The following is a 14,888-nucleotide window of genomic DNA, read 5'->3' as shown; positions in this document are numbered from 1 at the left end:
TACTTGATGGCTTGGTAACCAGCAACAGGGATCTAATTTTATACTTGATGGCTTGGTAATCAAACAAAATAAAAATTATGATATGTCTTAATTATTACAATTTTATAGAGAGTAATTTATGTTCAATTTCGTACTTATTGGAGGTGTTGTGAATAAATTAGAGAAAAGGGAATACCTAGAGGAAATTCAGGATATGTTTTCAATACTTCGTTATATAATTAAGAATCTAGCTTGTAAACTGTTAAAATATTAATTATTAGCTACAGTTTTGTACCATATCAATTGGCATAACATAAAAAAGTAATTTAAATAAATCTTGAATTTAAGACACAAAAACGTAATGACATCTGCAGTAAAGGATGCTAATATAGATCGTAAAACTAAACTATGTATATATAACAAACAGAGTTTTATTCCCTATAGTTGATATACTTAGAATTAATAGCTCTGGAAGAATTTTATACCAGTAACAATTAAGTTTTGTATTCTCAAGAATAATTAGGAAAATAATTTATTGTCAATTATAGTGTAGTTAACATGTGTTTTTCCCTAAAACATTTAAACACATTTTTGTTTCTTTGTGTATTATGTACATTATAGCTATCATCTTTACAAGAACATGGTGTCAAGCTATTACAGCAGAATCATTTTGAAAGTGAAATGATACGTCACAGAATAGATGAAGTAACACAAAGGTAAGTTTAAACAGCTTATTGAGCTTTTTAAAGTTTTGACATGCCTAACCAAGTTCACCTGATTTAAAAACCCCTTAATACAGAAACATAACTATAAGACTTGTCAGGAGAAACTGGAGATGTAACTTATATAATAGAAATAAACTGTGAAATCTTGAGTAATTGTTATTGTAGGGAATATTAGGTAGCTGAGAGAATTATGTAAGAAGAACAGAATCAGTAATTTTTATTTGATTGAATATATAATGTCGTTAATAATTCTTTTCTACAGAATTGAATATTTGTTAAACTACTGCTGTGGACCTGCTCTGACATACTTTTTCTTGCTATTGTGATAGATGCTGTATGTTTTATTCTAAATGTTTGTGGATTGCTCATATAGTTAATGTACAAATGCTGTCTGGCTAAATCATTTGATCTAATAGCCCACAAAATGATTTGGCATCACTTAATTTTTTGCTTTGTAGTATTGATATCTTAACCTGGAAAATGCATTATTCCAAAACCATTTTTCTTTTGCAGTATTTCTGGAAGACCAGTTTGATCAATACTTCATTTTTGCTTTGTAGTATTGATATCTTAACCTGGAAAATGCATTATTCCAAAACCATTTTTCTTTTGCAGTATTTCTGGAAGACCAGTTTGATCAATACTTCATTTTTTACTTTGTAGTATTGATATCTTAACCTGGAAAATGCATTATTCCAAAATCCATTTTTCTTTTGCAATATTTCTTGAAGACCAGTTTGATCATTCACAATTATGAGATAAGCCAATCTTACAAGTTGGTGTTGAAATTTATTATCAAGACTTATTTACCAACTTGCACATGTTGATAGAAACTATCGTGGTCACTCAGCTAAGAAACAGATAATTTTTATAACAATTACATTTTCGTACATTATGCATAAAATTATGTTTCAACTGTTATGTGAAGAAAGTGTCATGCTTTTTATAATGAAACAGAATTTTTATAGCTATTGAGCTATCAAGAACAAAGTTTTGAGCCAATGACTCTTGCTTTGACCGGTACACATGACAGACATTTTTACTAAGAAAAATGTTGAATTTTCTATTTGACATGAAAGTTAAAAACTACTAGCTAATATAAACTTTAGTATTAATTTCTTTCCTCTTTTATTCAGCATAAAAATTTAACATTCAGATAATCATTCATATCTCTTACACACTTTATAACAAATGTTCAATATTAATTCATGTGTACCAAGCTGGATGTGCCATTTTGACCTGTTATAATGCTTATTTTATTGCAATGAGAAAAGCAAAAAATACTAAATGAAAATATTTGAAACCTCAGATGAACTTTCTACAAATTATGTAGCTTATTTAAATGAAGTATCTTATTTGTATGCATTTGCAATTTTGAAAATTCAGTATTTTATTATGTTTTTTATTGAAAAAATTAAAAATGTTTAATATTTTGTAAATTTTTAGTTAATTTTGATACATTTCTACATGTTTGTAAGATTATCCCATAAAATTCTTATTTGAATAACGATGAATTTTACCTACATTTTGAGTTGAAAAATGCCACACCAAATTTGACAATATTTGCACTCAAATACAAATTAGTTTGTTCCATACCAAAGGTATAAGCAAACTTATATATATATAATAAGTTTTAAGCATATTTTATACAGGGAGTTTTTTTGATGATTTTCCTACTGCATTCCTTCAGTTACATAGACCAGTAAAACCTAATTTAAACAATGGCCTAATGCAGTATCTTTTTGGTATTTCTATCATACTATAACATCATAATTCAAATGAAATGTAATATGATAAACCAAGCTTTAAAAAAACTATAATTGTGATGGAAGTTGTTTGTGAACATTATTTAATTTAGCAAACAAGCTAATATTTAATCACTTTGTTCCAATATCTTTATAATTCTGTACTAAAATAAAAGCAATATTACCTTAATATTTCAAAAGAACAGCAAACCAACTTTCCTGACATGTTTAGATTATTATCTTATAACATATCAACAATCACATCACACCCTGACAACTGAAGTTGAGAAGCAAGGATTAGTCAAGATTAGTCAATCAACAACAACAAAAAATTGTATTCAAACTACAAGGTTAAATTATTGCTGTTTTGTTGTTATTGTTTTGAATTAAGCACAAAGTTACACAATGAGCTATATGTGCTCTGCCCACCATGGGTATCGAAACCCGGTTTTTAGTGTTGTATGTCTGCATAGTTACCGCTGAGCCACTGGGGGATGGCATGCTGTTTTGTTTAAAATTGTTATGACTTTCCTCCTAGGGTCTAGGAGAGCAGTGTTCAGAAAAGAAAAAATTAGGGAATTCATAAACATTATTAATATTGTTTGGAGTTTACTGAAATCAACCCTAAAATCAGAATGTGCATTTTTCAAATAATTTTATATATTATAAGGTGAATAAATAAAACATTTGTACTCAATAAACTTCACTGTTGTTTTTTTTAATTGGTGTAATAATGAATATCAATGATACAATTTTGCTCTGAAGGCAGGATGCTCTCATCTAGGTATCATGGAAATAAAGAAAACAATAATTAATAGGCTGAAACGTTACACAGGGTGAGGCTTTGTCTGAAGAATCTGTATGTAGGATAAAATATGGAGGATGTCTTAAAAAATGATAATTATAGAGTTTATAATGTGAATAACTTTATTTGCAGCCACTAATGAGAGCTCTGATTACAATGTATTATTATTATTATTTAGGCTAAGGTTTTTTTTAATTGTTCAAACCAAGTTTTTAGAGCAAACTCACAAAAAGCTTTTAGTTTTCCTACTGTTCAAAATTGTGATAATCACTGATTTTACTAATGGTCATTTCTCACTGTCAGAAGAACATTTTGTGCATTTTTCTTAAAGTTTTAACTGAATGTGAATACAGGACAGCAGTTGTTTTAAGTCATGTACTATAAGAAAATTAGCATAGTAAGTAACATAGTAAGGTGCTTATAGAATATTCCATACAAGAAGAAAATCTGTAATAGTAGCAACATTTAAAGTTCATTAAACTGAAAATGTATCAGTTTTGTGAGCTGTACTTACCTCATACTATTTTTAATTTTTAGAAGCTTAATTTCTGAAGAATTTTTTATTAACAAATATTTTCACAAAAGACATTGCTTTGATTCAAATTAGCTGTATCATCATTACCACGTATATAAGTTTTGAACATTATTTTGGATGTGAAGTTCGTCAGTAGAAGTATACTTCCAGAGTAACTAAACAGTTATTTATTTATCACAAACTTTTGTAAACTATTAATAACTACTTCTGATCATAAGTTTCAACTGATAATTTGCTGCTTTTTTCAGGGAAGTCAGAAGAATAATTTGTATTATTAGTAACCAGGATTTGATAAGAAGCTTAAGTTTTTAGTTGTGAAAAAACTCAAAAGTGTATTTTTGTTGTTTCAAACTTTCATAATTATTCAAATGTGTGACATTTTAAATTTAAGTAACAGGTATAACGACATCATCTAACATTACACAATGTGCGATAGTGAACTATGCTGTTAAGTTATCACAAAAGATGGCAGCACATGCTTATAAATGAGATTATTTAACACTCCTACGAAAATTGGGGCCTAATAGGCTCCAGAGCAACTTGAAAGGTTAATATTAGGCTAATAATTTTGTATTTAAATGAAATTGCCATTAACTCACCCTATCTCTTTATATTTTAAGGAGCAATAATATTTTGACTTTTCAGACATTTGCAAAATAATATTAAAAAAAAATTTTAAAACATCCACTAAGGGTATTTTGGGGCCTAATAGGCCCCAGATCAAAAAACATAAAAATGACTTTATTTATTTTCTGAATAATTCTATAACAGGCCTGGGCAACCAAAAAAAGCAAATTATAGTAAAAATATATTAATTTTACAACTTCTTTTCAAAAGATGGATATTTAGGATAATAACTCTACTCCAACAATAATTTTAGACGGTCCTGATTATTGCCTAGTTTGCCCACGCCTGTTCTAGAACATTCTAGAAACTTTACAAAAGTATTTAGAATATTCTAGAAGAATCCACAAATTCTATATATATAGGAGCTGAAATCTTCAAACCGTGTCAAAAATGATATCTCTTGATGAAGCTGTACATTTACTGACAAAACCATCCCACGATGAAAGTGAACATGATAATATCGAAGACTACTCTGAAAGTTGTGATGATGATCCTTCTGAAGCCGAAAATGATGAACAAATCGTGCCGTACCCTTCTTAAAGTGAAGAAAGTAATCAAGAAGATCTTACTACGATGCCAGTGAATGAACTTTTGTCCAAAGATAAGAATTTTTGTTATTCAACAACACCTTCAAGGATCAACAGGAGAACCGCAGCTCTCAATATATTCAATGGGAACCCAGGCATTACAAGGCAAGCTGCTCCAAGAGTCTCTACACCATTCGAAACATTCAAAATTTTCATTTCTGATAATATGATGGAACAGATCATTCACTCAACAAACACCGTCATGAAAGAACCAATTTTTGAAGAAGACCTCTGGAAATGGATCGCAGCTAATCTTTTCCTTGGAATAAGCAAATCCAAAAATGCCACAATAGACGAAATGTTTTCAGCCGAATTTGGTTTGCCATTTTTGCTAAAACTGATTACACAAGACAAATTCAAAAAAATGTGCTCAAAAATCAGATTTGACATCCACTCTCAAAGAAATAGAGAAATCAAAGATGCCGCCATCTCTGGAGTCTGGAATTTTTTCATTGAAAATTGCAAAAACAGTTACAACCCAAGCGAATACCTGACAGTGGATGAACAACTATGTAACTTCAAAGGAAGAGTTGGCTTCAGAACATACATTCCGACAAAGCCAGACAAATACGGAATAAAGATTTGGTGCCTAACAGATGCAAAGACAAGTTACCTTCTCAACGCTCAAATTTATACTGGAAAGGTTGGAAATACAACAGAAACAAATCAAGGAGAAAGAATAGTCAGAGAACTGAGTCAGCCATTTCTTGGAAAAGGAAGGACAATAACGACAGATAATTTCTTCAGAACAATGACACTTGCCAAATACCTACGAACAAAAAGAACACGACTTGTTGGAACCATATGGAAATCAAGAACCTTCCTGCCTCCTGAAATAAATGCAAAATCTAGAGAGTTATCACCAAAGTTTTTCTACCATGACGACATCACTCTTATCAGGCACTCAGACAAACCAGGAAAATATGTGCTACTACTGAGTTCTCAGCATCAGTCTGGTGAAGTAGAAGAGAATGGAAAGCCCGAAATCGTCAATCTTTACAATGCAACGAAGGCAGGTGTCGACACTCTCGATCAACTGGTGAGATATTATACAACAAAGAGGAGATCAAAGCGCTGGTCAGTCTGCATATTCTATAACATTCTAGATCTTGCTGCGTACAATGTTTTCATTCTATACTCGACAAAACATCCAGAATTTCTTCGTCAACATAAATCAAGAGCCAGAAGAGAATTTATACGGCAATTGGTGCTTGAAATCAAAGAAATTTACTGCAAAGATTATGACAAAACAACCTCATGTGAACCGCCTGCAAAGATGGCAAAAAGAGGACAATGCCATTTGTGTGGCAGATCAAAAGATAGACAGTCGAAAATTGCTTGCTCAAATTGTAAAAAACATGTTTGTCAGAGCCATTCTAAAGTTGTTTGTAATGAATGTTGCTAAATCACTGTGTTTCTATTCGAAAAATATATGGGGCCTGATAGGCCCCAAAATCACTTTAGTGGATGTAAATATTTTTTTCGTAGGAGTGTTAATAAAATAGTTTCGACAGAATTAAATTGTTTCAATTTAAAATATTGTAAAACATGTAAATAAATTCATAACTGTGGAAAGTTAAGTAAAGTGATACACTTTTCAAATGAGAGATACGATAGTTTAATACAAATTATGAAGGTTTTTACTAGTCATCTAAACAAACACTAGAGAAATTAGTCTTATTATGAATCATTTCATTTAATATTTTCTTTTAGGAAAGTATAATGGTTTAAAAGTTTTGTTATAATTTGTACAACTATAAAGATCTTTTTTTTCAATAGGAGAAACAAAATAAAGAACTTAAGTGTGACAAGGAAACAGAAATTAACAGATGCTTTGCTTCATGCTAAATTTAAAAGAGACTCTGCTGAGGTACAGTATTTAAAACTGTTTTATAGTTATAAATGTTTAGGTTTATTCATGATGATTTCTGTATTTGCTAGTAGTATAATGCAATGTATAATAATTTCTGTTAATCTCATATTATAACACAGTCTGAGGCTCATGAGGTTGAACCCTCTTCACCAAACATGCTCATCCTATATGGATGCTAAATGGGTCAGTCACCCGAGAATGAAGCTTTTTATTATTTGTTCAAGTTTTCACTGCTAACTGAGGGATAGGAACCATTTGCAATGAAGAAGACAAACATTCTCATATAAATTCTTTCTTTTGTTTTACTTGACATTTCAGTTTATATCCTTTTTAAGAGATTTAAATGTTACAGGTTAAAAAGGGTAGGTGTAATGTAAAGTGCCAGGTAGAATAAAAAGAAACATTCATCTGAAGTTATTTGTAGTATTCATTACAAATATGAATGTAAAACTTCTTGGCTTACAAAAATAAAGACCACTCCTAAACTATTCAGGATTAAGGTTGTGTATGGAGGGGGAGTTAGTATATAGTGGGCTATAACAAACCCCACAGTTACTGAAAACAAAGTTACAAGTAATATAACAAGTTGTTGTTCATGGTTAAGTTATATTTGCACAGTTACAGAATCAGTCTAAAATCACATTGTCCAACACCATTGTAATGGTGACACTGATGACAATAAAAATTAGTCCTTGAAAAAATATTTCCTGAAATACAAAATAATTTATTCTCTATTTATGCTGAGAGGTATAGTTGCTGTAACTCATCCATTATACTGAAACGTGTATAAGATATTAAAACATTACTGTTAATCAAACAGTGATGTTTGTTTTGTTATGCACTTTGCATAGTTGTTAACTTTAGTCATGTATAATTTTGTTGGTTTTCAGGCAGAGACATGGATTGAAGAAAAAATGAAAAATTTAGAAGCAGAGGCAAGTAAAGGTGATGTTGCAAGCATTGAGGATAAAATAAAAAAACTACAGAAACACCAGGCTTTCAGAGCAGAACTTGCTGCTCATGATGAAAATATCAAAGCCATCAAACAGGTAATTCAGTTGTGGTAACATTATTCCTCAGTATGCTTATTGCTTATTTGATTTATTTATGTTTTCCATCTTATTAAGAAAATTTTCTAATGTTAAATTCATAATTTGTTTTAGAAAGGTGAACTTCTTCTTTCAAAGAAGCATGAATCTTCTCCAGAGATCAGGATTCAGTTAGAGCAACTTCTTATGAAATGGTCCCAGCTTCTGAATGCTTCAGCTAATCGAGGACGAGGCTTAGAAGAGGCACAAGACATGTTTGAATTAAATAATCAGATGGAGAAGGTTGAGGCTTGGATTAGGGATAAGGTATATGATGCTTTCTTTAAAAAATAAGTGAAATAAAGGAGTTTCAAAAGAACTGAAGGCATTAAGAATGGCACTTTTTTGTGCCTCGTTTTCACCAAATATAGAATTACTTAATTCTCCTTTAGCTTTGAATTTCTTTTAAAAGATTAAGAAATGATTTATAGAAAATCAGATGTTGTCATTACAAAGATTCATATAGCAATTTAGTGTGTATAATTTGTGAACTAAATGCTTTGCTGATACAGACATAGAAATTTGAATTATGTTAACATTTTGGAGTACTGACTAGATATAAGTAGAAGCTGCTTGTTGGCATGTTAAAGAAGTTGAAAATTTTAATACACTGAACATTATATGCTTGTCTTTGAGACTTGTTCCACAAACAGATAGATGGAATAAAAGAAAAGCAATGAATGTATTGCAGAGATTAACAGAATAATTTATCCTACAGAATAATTTATCCTACTGTAATTACATACGTTGGGATAACCATTAGTTATCTGAAAATGTCACAGTTGCCAAATAGATTAGCGTTTTTCTACAAGTTTTCTTAAGGAATTTTTTTTATAAGGATCTGAATAGTGTACTTGTCCACTGTCATTATAGTAGGTTTACTGTAATAGTGCTAAAGAACTTTTTTCAGTTCAAAATTTATTTGAAAAAATCAAAAAGTTATTCTAATAGATATAAATTACATAAACTCAAAAGTAAATTGAGTATTTTTCTCTTAGATTTCTTTTTTTGTATTTAACTTTTTCAGGAAATGATGGTCCAAGCAGGAGACACAGGCAAAGATTATGAACATTGTCTGGCTCTTCAGAGGAAGTTAAATGATGTAGATTCGGTAACATTTAGAATTACTCATAAGTTTTTCTTGATTATAGATTCTCATATTTTTGTTTTTACATTTAAAATGTTTTTTGCAAATATTAATCAGGATCTTGGCTCACATAATTTTAATTTAAAATGGATTAAAAATAAAATGATCCTCCATGTCTAGAGTAGGTGCATGTGATTGTATTATGGATTTTATTTTTTAATTTCAGGATTAAATCTTATTTAATGTTTATAATTAATAATTTAATTTGTTATGTTTCAAATATTATTCAGATTTGATTTAAACCATTATATAATTAAGACAATATAGCATGTATACAGATATGTACTAGTTAATCTTTATATTTATTGTGATATTTTGTTTTGCACTGTATCTGTTTTGCACTATAAATTGTAACTATATAGAAACTTGTTCTTTATTTCAAAATAAAAAAAGAATTATTATAAATAACATTATCTTTTAAGTTTTTACACTTAACTAGTGCAGAATATTATTTGCAACATTGTGGAGAATAACAAAGTTTATTAATCTTTAATGTATTTTAAATTGGTCCATTTTATGTATATTTTAAACATTTGTATGATTCATTTTGAGTATTTTTTATTTGTAATTGTTTTGGGTTTCAGGATATGCTAGTAGATGACTCCAGGATTAAATCCATCAATAGTTTAGCAGACAAGTTGATTCGTCAAGGACGGTCTGATACTCAAGCATTGCAACAACGTCGAGAAGAACTTAACCATAAGTATGTTGAAACATTTCTTCTGATATATATGAATATTAAAACATTTTTGTAAATTATTGTATGACACTTTATTATTTTCATCATTTGAAATTAAATATATTAAACACGTGATTATTATGTTTACAAAAATAAGGCTTAAAGGTGGTACCTATTCCAATGCTTCAGTATTCTGTAGGTTTTATAATATTTTCAGTCTCAGAAATTCATTTTTTTGTATTTAATCATTTATTTCATTGGTACATTAAAGTTCTGAAAAAAAAGTTTAAAATGAATTTTCATTGAAATACTGTCTCTTTCCTCAGATGGAAAGCTTTACAAGGTTCAATAGCTGACTATAGGATAAAGCTAGCTGGGGCATCAGAGGTTCATGCATTTAACAGAGATGTAGATGATACAAATGATCGAATCAATGAAAAGGTATTGAATCCTTATTAAAAGTGAGGTGTTAATGAGACCAGCAGTTGGACTTACATCAATTTGATATTATAACACTGAGATTATCAAGTAAACTTTACCTTATGTAGTTTCTTAAATTTTGTGGTAAATGTATTTTTCAAGAATAAAAAGAGTTTGTTTTTGAGTAGGAAAAATTACTTATGCAGAAAATAATCCACATACTGTGTTTATTTTGGTTTTGTATAGTATTTTTTGTTGTAAATAAATTTCTTATTAATTTGAAAATAGCAGTCATAACATTAGAAGAAATATTCTTATGAATAAAAAAAAATATTTGAATCATATACCTTGCATCTAATGTGGCTGAGCTAACATGAAGGTGGGTGCACCAAGACACTTTAACAAATTGGGCAATCTTTGGTATTTTATGTGTAATTTCCATTTTACATTATACATTATTGGATAGGTAGAACTAAGATGTTAATATTTCTTCATGTAAGTAAGTAGAATATAGAGGTAATGTCGAACATGGAATGATCATTCTTTATGTTTCACTGAAAAAAAAAAACAACTATCTACTTTAAGTCTTTCCTGTTGAGATGTCATACCACATATCTGCTTTCAAAATCTTATATCTCAAATACTTTTTTATTATTATTTAAGACTAAACCATTGGTACTTTGTAGAATATGGTTTGTTTTATATTTTAGGCAGTGACTTTGTCAGTAGATGATGATGGAAAAGATCTTCATGTGGTAGAGGCATTACAACGGAAACAGGAAGCTGTAGAAAGAGAAATGACTGCTATTGAGTCAAAGTTGCGAGTAAGAATTTTATCATAGTTACTTATTTAATCTAGTGTAGATCAAATCATTGATGCAAAGACAGTGCTAGATTGATAAATTTTATCTAGGACTATTAATTCACCTTTAGTTTTCTTACATAAAAAGACAGCTTGATAAATTTTTGGGAAGAGGTCAATAAACTCTCTTGCTGTGATATTTTTTGAAGACCATTGGAAATATTATGTATTTAATAAGAACTGAATGGAACAAAAGATAATGTTTTAGTCTATTCTTAGTGTTATATTATCATAATTATATTATAAAATAGCAAAAATTCCAAACTTTGTACATTGTGCATAGCATTTTATAATGTTTTTGATGCTAAGCATTTAAACAAAAAGAATAAAGTTATCAAATTGCATGTAAACATAAAAAATGTAATGATATGAAAAAAAAATTAAATATTCAAGGTATTAAGGATTGTCCTAAACTTCTGAAATAATTCCTGCAAGTTTTCTAAGTCACAAGGAAACTTTAGTTCAGCAAGATAGGCTAGATTTTGAAATTAGTAGCTATAGAAAGATTTTTTGTTTTCCTAATTTTATTCTGTATTGCACATCTTACTTTACATTTACCACTTATCCTATGATATACTGTTGTTGAGTTAATGGTAAATGCAGATTTGGTTCATTATGAAACACATTGTATCACATAATGGGCATGAATGAATTAAATTTATTTTCAAAATATAAATAAAATTCTCGATTTTTTCTGTATTAAATGTTTAAAAACTAATGTTGAATGTAATTACATTATACAAAAACAAATTTATTGTGATTTTTTAAAATCCATTAATGCTGTTTTTATATAAATATGAATCATAATACCAAGCTCAGGTGAATTGTTGGTTAAATTTATTACATCTTTTTCATAAAATAGTGTACTGCACTTTTTATTGTATAGAAAATATAATGCTGTGATCTACAAAGTTTTTATGTATTGATCTCGGCAAAAATCTGTTTTTATTTGTAGCATTACAAAAAAAACCTGTCATTTATTGTTATTATACATATTATTATATTTATTGTTACATTTTCATAGTTTCTGTAATAAAAGTAGTAATGCCATTTTGCTTTTAAATATAACATAGTTTTCTCAATTGTCTTGGAAATTTATAGGATCAAATATACTTTTTAAAAGTGCAGTATTGAAATAAACAAAAAAATTAAATCTTTTATGTCCTATTACACATTCATTTATGTTTTTTGGTTAATTTGTAATTTATTCAGTTAACAACAGTTCTTTACAAACAACTTTCATTTGTAACAGGAGCATGATTCTGAAGCTAGACGGTTGATACAAAAATACCCTGATATGGCAACTCCTATTCGAACTAAAGTTACTGAAATTCAAGAAAACTGGAGAAAATTAACAAATCTGTGTCATGGCAGGTAAAAAACAACAAAGTCTACCAAGTGTACATTATAAAGGCTTAGGATTTAAATTTTTAGCACATTTTGATACATTTTCTACTTTAAATTGTGAAATATAATATGAGTTACATTTTCTGGAATAAATTAATTTTGTTTGTGTTATTTAGGAAACAGCGTTTGGCCAGTGCTTATACTTTATGCAAGTTTTTGTTTGACTTGAAGAAACTGGTAAGTTTATTTTGTGATTCAACATTATGTAATACTGCATATGCTACCTTAATAGGAATCTCCAAAATTACTTGAAATCTCTGATTAAGTTTTATAATCAAATACATTGCTTGTATAAGGGACTTGACCCAGCTGTATTGTGCAGAATACATTTTTTGTTATGTTTGTGTAAGTATAAATTTTACATGTATACTTAGATTTGGTTTCATTTAGAGTAAAATATTTAAACTAATTTAAAAAATAGTGACAGAAATCAGTAAAACTGAAGTAAAAAATGCATTGTTTATATTTCTAAAAAACTACAGTGGACAGAGCAGAAATATTTCTAGAGAAATCAAGACAGTATGAAAGATTTGTATTCTTTCATATTCACAAGATTTGATATTCTGTTTTTCATCTTTGTTCTGATTCATGGTTTGCGGTTTCCAGAAAATAAGTAAATTATTATTAATTTCAGGAATCATGGGTAAATGACATGACTGACCGAATGACATCAGGCGAACTGGCAACTTCTAATGTTGAGGCCCAAAGCATGCTACAACTTCATCAGGAGAGAAAGGTAAGATCAGACATGTTTTGAAGTCCTCTATAGTTTGATTAGACCAATTTAAATAACTTTGAATTTCACACATCTTGCAATTGTTAATTGTTATCAAAGCAAGCTATCTTAGTCGATCAGAACAAAATATTAGCAACTGGCAACTTCTAATGTTGAGGCCCGAAGCATGCTACAACTTCATCAGGAGAGAAAGGTAACATCAAACATGTTTTGAAGTCTTCTATAGTTTGATTAGACCAATTTAAATAACTTTGAATTTCATACATCTTGCAATTGTTAATTGTTATCAAAGCAAGCTATCTTAGTCGATCAGAACAAAAAAATTAAGCCAATTTTTACTGCAGGGAATTTAATATACCAGTCTAACTAGGAGTAAGCAAATTTTATAAAACAAACTCTTGGAAGATTAGAATGCAATTATTTATTCGTTGGGTACCCTTCACTGTTAGAATTATTTTTTACCATAATGCAATATTTCACAAGGTTCAGTCATCTTAGGAGATTTAGGTTAGTCCTAACTCCACATTTTAACAATTAACAATGTAAAATAATCCTCTTAATAAAAAACACTTTAATATAATTGCAAATTTGTTACTTAGGGATAGTCCAGGTTTTAGTCTATATGATACATAACACCTACACCAGTTATGTCTGTTATATCCCAGCCAACCTGATGAGCTAGGGTATATGGTGAAATGCCTCATTGACATTTCATGTGGCAGATGTACATTTACTCCTGAGGTTTTAGAACTTCGATATATATATGTAAGAAAATACTGGAATATCAGACTTTTTTTTTTAATTAATTTCTTCTGCTAGCTTTGTGACTTGAAAGGTCATTCTTCAGGAAATAGTTTTACTGAGAATCTATAACAAAAAAAACAACAACATAAATAATATAACTTAAGCACATATAATTTCCAAATGTACAAACATATAATGTAGTCCATGTATAAAGTATGTAGATTGATGTTCAAAAATAAATAGAATTAGTCAATATACTTCTCTTTTTAAGTTAAAAATCATGCTTTTATTTTTTCTTCTTCTCTGTTAGTCTTGGTAACTGTTTTCAAATTTTCACATTTTCTACTTGTTTTATAGCCATTTATTAAAAGTGTAATATATCTTTTAAAATGTGACAATTGTGGTGAATTATGTATTGGTGAAACAAATAATTCAAATAGTAAGGATAAACTTACATAAGTTCCATGATAGTAAACATTGTAATAAATGTATTTTGAGGAAATTTAAAATTCTAAACAAAACCATTATATTAATGTTTTTTCCTTGTTGGAAATGTAATGTAAAACTTGAAAAGATTATTTCTTGAAAAATATTTTGTAACTTGTTTTGGTGCCGCTTTAAACAGATAGTAGTAAGAGGACAGAAGTACTAAGTAAAGTAAGTAAAAATATAAAATTATAGGATAAAAACTTGCATCTCTTTTATAATGAGGAAAAATATAACCAGAATAAAATTTTATATTAAAAGTATATTATTTTTATTTTATATTGACTAATTTTATTTATTTTTGGACATTTTTTTAATGTACTTAATCTGTGCATGGTTGTACAATATGTTTGTACTCTGAAAAGTATGTGAATTTAATTTCGGTTATTAATGCTTAGTTGAAAAGTTGTATTTATATGTTTTTGTTATAGATTTTCGATACA

The 14,888-nt window shown here is 28.9% G+C and overlaps 1 protein-coding gene across 1 annotated transcript in view; it reads left to right on the top strand.

The window, feature by feature from the left end:
* The window catches only part of kst (spectrin beta chain, non-erythrocytic 5 kst), a 215,225-nt gene that overhangs the window by 149,612 nt on the left and 50,725 nt on the right, over positions 1-14,888 (top strand). Inside the window, exons 48-58 of the mRNA XM_076503684.1 lie at positions 601-695; positions 6,783-6,873; positions 7,767-7,925; positions 8,040-8,231; positions 8,992-9,075; positions 9,696-9,814; positions 10,117-10,231; positions 10,921-11,034; positions 12,325-12,446; positions 12,596-12,656; positions 13,114-13,215. Coding sequence (XP_076359799.1) covers positions 601-695; positions 6,783-6,873; positions 7,767-7,925; positions 8,040-8,231; positions 8,992-9,075; positions 9,696-9,814; positions 10,117-10,231; positions 10,921-11,034; positions 12,325-12,446; positions 12,596-12,656; positions 13,114-13,215 — 1,254 coding nt within the window. The remainder of the gene's footprint in view (positions 1-600; positions 696-6,782; positions 6,874-7,766; positions 7,926-8,039; positions 8,232-8,991; positions 9,076-9,695; positions 9,815-10,116; positions 10,232-10,920; positions 11,035-12,324; positions 12,447-12,595; positions 12,657-13,113; positions 13,216-14,888) is intronic.

The sequence above is a fragment of the Tachypleus tridentatus genome, chromosome 6 (genome assembly GCF_004210375.1).
Source record: "Tachypleus tridentatus isolate NWPU-2018 chromosome 6, ASM421037v1, whole genome shotgun sequence".
Lineage (NCBI taxonomy): Eukaryota > Metazoa > Arthropoda > Merostomata > Xiphosura > Limulidae > Tachypleus > Tachypleus tridentatus.
The sequence above is the reverse complement of the archived record's forward strand: the minus strand, read 5'-3'. Positions and strand labels throughout refer to the sequence as shown.